The sequence below is a fragment of the Elaeis guineensis genome, chromosome 10 (assembly GCF_000442705.2).
Source record: "Elaeis guineensis isolate ETL-2024a chromosome 10, EG11, whole genome shotgun sequence".
Taxonomy (NCBI): Eukaryota; Viridiplantae; Streptophyta; class Magnoliopsida; order Arecales; family Arecaceae; genus Elaeis; species Elaeis guineensis.
The window spans coordinates 31,950,660-31,959,138 of NC_026002.2; the positions used below are offsets into that span (position 1 = coordinate 31,950,660).

At 36.9% G+C, this 8,479-nt stretch overlaps 1 protein-coding gene across 2 annotated transcripts in view; it reads right to left on the minus strand.

Moving 5' to 3' along the window:
• LOC105052691 (vacuolar sorting protein 18) overlaps nucleotides 1-7,287 on the minus strand; it is a 40,422-nt gene extending 33,135 nt beyond the window's left edge. The window contains exons 1-5 of one of the 2 annotated variants that reach the window (XM_010933600.4): nucleotides 6,935-7,287; nucleotides 6,623-6,850; nucleotides 6,386-6,525; nucleotides 6,194-6,289; nucleotides 2,815-2,882 (exon numbers count right to left, since the gene is read on the minus strand). In XM_010933600.4, the coding sequence (XP_010931902.1) occupies nucleotides 2,815-2,882; nucleotides 6,194-6,289; nucleotides 6,386-6,525; nucleotides 6,623-6,850; nucleotides 6,935-7,103 (701 nt within the window). In that variant the 5' untranslated portion in view covers nucleotides 7,104-7,287. Of the gene's footprint in view, nucleotides 1-2,814; nucleotides 2,883-6,193; nucleotides 6,290-6,385; nucleotides 6,555-6,622; nucleotides 6,851-6,934 lie in introns of those variants that run through there. The other variant, XM_073244135.1, reaches the window with a different exon arrangement.
• Between the last annotated feature and the right edge of the window lie 1,192 nt (nucleotides 7,288-8,479).

Genomic DNA, 8,479 nt, shown 5'->3' on the forward strand with positions numbered 1-8,479 from the left:
GTTTTAAGTGATTTTTGAACTACACTGAGCTACAACCAAGCCATCTAGTGATGGAGAAGCTTAAGACCACATCTGGCCCACACCAACCAACCAGATGTGCAAACTAATATATGTTCAAAAGCACTACTATGCTAAGTTCCATGTGAGGTGGGAGAATATTCATCTTCATCAAGCACAAATACTCAATCAACCCCCTTCTTAGGACACCACAAGCAAGAAAGTATATCTTGAATTCTTGATAGGAAGCCATAAAACAGCATATATCTAGAACAGTTTCTAGATTCCAATTAAGCGATGAGAAGCTATTTCCAATAATCTTCGAGGAAGCAGAACAATCAAGAGATTTCAGAACAATATTTCTTCTTCCTCTATGTCATTCACTTTTGTAGATTCAAAAATCTGCCAGCAAATTTGATAACCTCTAAATTAACTTCCTACTTCAAAAAACCTCTCTGGATTCCAAAATTAACCCATTATTATTCTGAGAGCTGCATGTCTCTGTTCTAATGCCCACACAAGCAAACTAAAACTCTTTTTCCTTGGACATACAACCATGATTTGCCATACCGCTCCATACCGAGTGGCACGGGGCATGCCATATTGTACTAGTACCATACCAGTATGCCATACCACCCCATACCAACACTACTATGTCGTACTGTACCATACCGTATACCAATGCTGTAGTGGGATTTTACCAGTACGAGGTCCAATATTGAGACGGCAAACCTCACATACAACCATATACAGGAGCTAATAGTAATTTTCAGTAATTCATTAACAACAAGGTGGCTGATGGGGATTGTGCTTGTAAAAAGCAGGGTACAATAATATGATTTCCTACAGCAATAGATTTCATATTCCTGAAATAACCAACTATTCTGATTCATGATAGTGGGAAAAAAGAAAATAACAATATAGACAAAGTGACGTCCCTTTCTGTGCCCATTCTTGTGAACGATGGCTTTACCTCACAAAGGCAGCCAGTTGAGCCAAGTTTGTTGGATGATTATAAGCACAAATAGGCTAAGTAGGTTGCATCCTAACTCCCTAAGAGAAGACCTTGGTTAGGTCTTGCGGCTAAGAAAGGCAGGGCACTGTAGTTTTCTCCAAGTCGGAATACATTAGTGATTATATTAAAGCTAGCATGCATTAATAATCTAGAGGGGGAAATACTTTATGATAAATGAATAGAATTTAGAAACATATAGGAAGGAAAATTTGGATAGATTAGTTTGAAAAAATGAATAGCTAAGACTGGCTAACGGAACAGAATCAGATTGTCAATTGTTTTTGTCCTATCAATTCACAATTCAACATATGATAATTGAACTATGTAATTGGATATGGTAGCTATCTTAACAGACGCTGCCTATCCTTACCGGCGTTAACGCTTCCAATGTAAAAGAATGCATTTGTTAAAAGAATAGCTTCACCAATATCTTCTGCTTATTAAATATTTATAAGAATTGAGCGATGATTTTGATCCCATTCTCTATATTACAAACAGAGGAACTTACACTTATAATAAATGTAACTATTTTATTTTAAAACATGGTTAAGTGGATATTTATATCTTAAGGCAATCGATCACTCAAGAGGAGAAGAAAGGTTGCCATCGTTATATCAGACCTTTAATTTACAGGGGTTGTACCAAGGATCTTGAGGTGCATATAGTAAATTCTTTTTAACCTAGTTTGCTACCAGTGTGCTTTCATTAGGTCGATCTCTTGACTCCCAATTGACCATATTAGTTTTGTAGTTATACCCCATTACATAAGGTTGCCCTGGCCAGGAATCCAACAAATAGTGTCAACATCTAATTGATATTGGGTCATAACAGCCTGCTAACACTTCAATAAAGCTTTCTCAGCTTAGACTTCTGCTCCATTGCCAAAACATCTTGGCAGGGAAAATGCTGGATGGTGATGATGATGATGCAATCCAAGGTGTCTAAAAATTGATCAAAAACATATAACAAAAAAAGTAAGAAAATGATAAAGATGGCTGATTGAGAAAAGCTAATAAATGGGATGCCACCTCCATAATATAATGTGAACCTCTAAGGCAACTCCACCTTGGTTTATCTATTGCCTTCAAACATATCCCAATGTTTCGTAGGTACCCTCCTCTTTGTTCACATTTCTCTTGCTCTTTTTTTTTTAGGGAGGGAGGGGGGAGAGAGCAACAAAACTAAAAACGAGAGTACATTTATTAATTTACATGAAAATTAGAAAAAATTGAATTGGACTGGATCATATCATTTCATCCCATGTGCATCAGGCCTGTTGACCACTAGTCTTGCCAAAGAGAACTTTATAGAACCAGCACTCAATAAGTGATGATTTTGGTGGTTTGACATGGATAATATCTCAGTTTTGTCCATGACAAACAAATTCTGCTCTCTTTCACCAATTGTGAACTTCATATTGTTACTGATACTGTTATAAATTTTATAGAACCAATGTAGTGTTTATGTTACTATTGAGTATTGAGTATATAAAAATAACTAGTTTTATGACACAGAGCATGCAAAATAGTCTTAACATTTACATCAAAAGCAAAAACTCTATCCTTGACAATTTTAGAATTACAATACCATGTCTCTCACCAAGAATTTTCCTCAAATGCATGTTTCATCTTTTCAAAGTCTCTGTGCACACATTTATTTTAGACACATCATGTATACAAGGCATAATTATAGCATGTTGGAAAAGAAAAATCAAGAATACAATAGCAAAGAAATGGAGAGGATAGATGAACTCCAGATATAGTACGAGTTGAAACAAACAAGGGGCATGAAGAAACACTTGCCTATTAGGTATTTCTCCTGGAAGCTCCATAAAATGTACTGCACGATCTGAATAACTAGCAAAAACACTCTGCATAAAGCTCCCAATATAAGGAACATTTTTTGAATATGTAGCAGCAGATTGTCAAATTCAGCTTTTTGCTAAATTGGTAAAATTAGCACCAAAGCAGGAGAAACTTTTGCATCTATTTATCAGGCTTCTAAGCATTTAATTCATACATGAGGAGTTAATTATGGAACACTTCTTACATTGTTTGATTATCAATAAAAGCCTAATGCTAAATAACACTCTAATTAAGAGGTTTTTTGTATTACTCCCTAATCTTTTTATTAAAAAAAATACTTATTAAAATTACAAGAGATAACTGATTAATTTGCTTGGCTTTTCTCTTTCATTTATTTCAAAACATTAAAGTCATAAATACTTGAGACTATTGGAGTAGGGTAGTTCTAGATGCAACTAACTGAAGATCCCTAGACAAAATAGTTTTGGCAAATCATTAATTTCAAAACCACCAAAGTTACAGTTGGCATGATTGTTAGTACGACTTTCAGACCCCTTCTGAAATTAAACATAAGGTCAGATGGTTGGGTTACCTCCTCAAGTGTAGTTTATTGGAACTTTGTACAGTGAGCCATGTGAATCTTTCAATCTGAAATTTAGACTTTGTTTGGCTTACAAGTTTTGTTTAGAATCAAGAAGTTACATTATCATGAACCTGCATTGCAAATCAAAATGGATCAAAAAAGTTTAGCATTATAATGGTCTCCATCAAGAAGTATTTGAGATCCAATGGCAGATGAGGTAAATGGACGACCTTCAAACGATCTCCAGGACAAGATCTATCCTACAAAAGCATCCAAATGTTCAATACAACTTAAATTAATTTCAGATTTGTAACTAGGTATTTTAAGCCATGAAGTTTTAACTTCCACCATTTTTTTTGTTAATTTTTAGTCCTAGGCAGGCAAATATTTCATTATAGGGTAGCTGCTACTATTTCCTGACCTAGATGTCTTAATTAACTCTTCTAGAAGGTTTGATTTTTTTTTTTTTTTAGTTTCTTGCAATTCTAATATCAGATTCTTGGACTATTTGTCTGCCAGGTTTTTTAAACCTTAAATTTCAAGTGTGTGTGTGTGTGTGTAGTCACTAGACCATATTTTAAGTATATGCTAGAAGATGGAATTAAATACTAGTGGAACGAGACGGTACCCATAGTTACCATACTGTTTCGGCACAAAAACACGGTCCCCAGAACACAGGAAACAAGGGAGGGGGACATTGGAGGAGGAGGTGGCCAGACATTGAAACAAGAACAGGTGAGGTGGCATAAGAGAAGGAGAAGGAAATGACAAGACAACAAAACAGGCAGAAACAGAGGTGTGCTAGTGCTAAAGAAGAGGTGGCAAGGCCTAGAAGCATAACAAAACAATGCCTCCCAACTCTGGGCTAAGCTAGTGAAGGCAAGGACCACACGGACAGAGGGAGAGAGAGAGAGAGAGAGAGAGAGAGAGTGAGAGATGACTGCTCGGGAGCAAAGGCAGCAGCTAAAGGAGGGTAGCCTCCTACCCCTTTACTTCATGTACCGAAAATTAGCATTGAACCAAGTATAAGCGAGATATGTGGTTTATTGGGCCCAAATCACCATTTCACCCCCACAATCCACCTTAAATCCGGTTTAAGGATGAATTGGGATACAGCACATCCTGAGCATCAGGACACGACAATACACAGCATACCATTCCTTGGGAAAACAGGTACATCCCCATACCATGATTTTTAATCTTAAATTGGACTACCAATAAAAAGGATAGAGTTGATTTAAAAGTGAATTATGATACCTTTCCACACTAGTTTCTATCAAAAAAAAATGTTATTTTTATATGCTTTGATTACCTTTCACTGGGAAAGAATGTAAGGTGTCTTGATCAAGAGATGGTAAATTTTGGAAGGCCATTGAACAGCAGAATATATTACGCACTAGTTTCTTGATTATTTTTCTTCCTCCCTATCATCTTTTTCCTTATTACACTCTTTGGGCTTAAGGAATCACACCAAATCATATATATGATTGCCCTAGGAGCAGGATTTGTTTCCTCCCCACTTTCTTGATTCATCATTTCATCTACATATCTGCATATACTACAGATCTGCCAATCTTGTAGAACAGATCTTCCAGATCACATGTACATCCAAACTTTCTTGCAATTTGTGTTACGAAAGATTCTAGAACCAGTTAAGCCATCTCAAGTCAATGTTTCATTGAGCAATTGTGGCAAGTACATCGTGATATGTAGCATTCTAGAAAAATTAAGGCAGTACCCCTTGACTGTTTTTTTTCCATATAAAATGTGCAGACCATCGATCCTTCAAGTTTCTAATACGACTGGCATCTTTAAGAAAACAGTTCAGAATATACACCACTTCAGAACAGAAAAGATAGATTTCTAAACCATGAAATGCCTCTTAAGCTATGGTTATCTAAAATGCTGCCAACTTACCACTTATGTCTTACTTCAGTAATTATGGGCTCCCACCAATACTCAATTTTCTCAGAAAATTCTGTTTACTACTTAATGAGGCTCTTAGAAAAGGTGAACTTGACAAATTCCTCATGTCCTTTGCCGACTCACAGTGGCTCAGCTTGCCTTGACTAACCAGCTGCAACAAATGACCGCCTAAATAATAGAAACTGCCGAGTACTCAAATTCATCAAGTTGTGCAAGCAAACCCATAAATAGGCAAGCACATATGACAAAGAAAAATATGGCCAAATAACAAGAACTCTGCCAGCAAATATGAAGTCCAGGTTCCGAATCCTAAGCTGCTTATATGACTCTCATTGATATCAGATAATAATTAAAAGAGAGGAAATTATCAGAATGGTCAAGCTCATATATGGAAATGGGTCCTTCTGTTTGTTCATATATTAGATTCTCCTATTTCACATATAGCCCAAAGTCCAAGCTGACTATCCTGGGTGCCAAAACTAACAATACCTACACCTGCACAGAATTCTTTTAAATTGTTCGAGAAGAATTCTGATACAAAACCAAAACAAAATGTCCAAGAATCTTGTGCGTTCTTATACTGTTTTGCTGCAACTAAACCTCTTGATTGCCAAAGCATGTCTAGGAAACATTAAACATACTCAACAAACGCATGGAATATAGTTCTACCTCAAAGATTGCCTTGATCTAAAGGGTTCCATATTGATCTACATTTCATAGATCAAATGCTTTTATGGATTAACTATGCCTGCTTCTACTGATTTATGAATGAAATATTTAACATTCATAAGATTTAAATCTACCCACAAGAAATGTACATTATAAATAATAGTTCTTAAAAAATAAATAAATAAATAAATTGCTTACCTCCAAAGAACCAATGCCAGTGAACGAGTATAATCGAGTTGGCGTAACAGCCATCACATAATACCTCGTAGCATTACCTACTATAGCTGTTTCCATCTGCACAAGAAGAACTGAGTAAGCATGGCATGACTGACTTAAACCCATCAGAACTTGTGGGCGACGAGATGAGCAGCGATAAAAATTTTAAAGCACCTGCAAGCCCATGATGGCCTCTGGGAGCTCTGTCAGCTCGAAGAGCAACTTCACATACTTCTCCTTCTTGTCCGCCTCATCAACTGCCATCTCGTAAATCTGCCCGTTCTCCGTTCCCAGAATCACTTCCTTCGTTGAAGCTGAATTCAGAATCATCAATCAAGCCGCCCTGATTCAGACATAACAGAAGAGATTCTTGATCTGGAAATGCCATAAGGAACAGATAATAGGACTCACCTTCAGTGATCAGCTGCCGGTTCCAGGCCACGGCATTCACAACGAGGCCCTTCAGCCGGCTCAAAACAATCCGGCTCAAAACCCTAGATCGCGCCCACTTCGCGTGCGTGTAATACGTCTCGGCGCCGCCCGGGTGGAGGAGGGCGAAGAGGCAGTGGCTCCCGCCGGGGTCGACGAAGACCCGGTGCACCGGGTGGTCGCCGGCCCGGCCGCCAGAGAAGTCGAGATCTGCGATGAAATGGAGAGAAAGAGGAGGATGAGAGGCATCTAAGAAGGGGGTCCAAGGAGGGAAAGTAAGGGGAATCGACGAACCAACGGAGTCTCCGACGCCGAAGTCGTTGCGGATGACCCAGCCCTTGCTGGTGCCGAGGAGGGTGACGTCGTTGCCTGCGGCCATGGAGGTGATGACGCCGTGGCCCTTGGCGGCGTCCCACTGGAACGGTTCGACGGCGAAGAGGTGACCGCCAGCTGTGGCGTCCATGGCGACGGGATCGGATGGGGGTGTCTGCGAAACCCCAGGAGAAGAAGCGCGGGTTTGGAGAGGACCGAGGGCGGGCGAGGAAGGTTGACGGTTAGGGAAGGTGACCGGCGGTCGGGAGCAATCGCGGAGTCGCCATTCGGTGCTGAGGAACAATACGCTCAGGCAAGACCGAAATGTTTTAAAATGCGGATCCGAGGATTTCAGGAAGAGCTCCGGAGAAGTTCGGATTTTTTTTTTAAATTTGTTAAAAGGGATATATTATATTAAATTAAACATGAATAAATAAGTTATTATAAAATAAATCAGTTATAAAATCCTATAATATCACCCTAAAATGTTCAACTACTAAAGAAATCATTCAGTTACAAGCACTATTAGCTCCCCAAACACATCCAAAACTCAACAGTAATCACAAATGTCACTTACTATCATCAAACATTGCATCAGAAAATTATTTAACAACTATCATTGAATCATCCTGCATCCAAAAAATTTAGATTTTTATCGCCACTATTCATTTCTCTGAATTGCTCTCTCTTGCTTATGCACTTGTAATTCATGATTTTAAAAAAGATTAAAATATTAAAAAATATATCTTATGAGTCTGCAAAGAAAATTAAAATACCAAATTAATATGCTACATAAATTAAATTATTAAAATCTCTTATTCATGATAATTTATTATACTACTATTATAGAATAGCTAAAAATAGGGTTGGTTAACCATCCATTGATCTCGTGGGTGCTTACATGTGTCAATTTTGCAACATTGATGCAAATTACATTTATTAGAAAGGAGAAAGAAGTTATTTATATCCAAAAAAAAAAAAAAAAAAAGAAAAGTAAGTGATAACTTGCCTTATATAATCCCTATTAAACTACCCACCTCATCACATTGGAGCTTCTCCAAGGGAACAAAAACCATATAGGATGGGCACTAAAGATAAACTCATGGGATAAACTTCGTAGCTAGCCATATTTTTTTTAACATCAATTTTAAAAAATAAATCTAAAAGTCAAAGACTTTTCTATTAATGAACTCATTAATCTCATAATTTTTTTTAAAAAAATATAATATTTTTTCTTTCTTATTTTCAATACATACTTTTTATTGACATATATTATATGATTATATGATATACACTAAACAAGTTAATCATTAAGCAATTTAATACACACTTTCAAATAAAATTGATATATAGTTTTCAAAATATAAAGTTCATCAATACATAGTATATAGTCTGGTGATACATATTTTAGTAAATTAGTTATCTAATAATTCATTACATATCTTTAAATAAATTAATCTACAGTTTTTTAAATATTATATTCACGAGTACATATTATATGGCCTGATAATATACACTCATTGATTT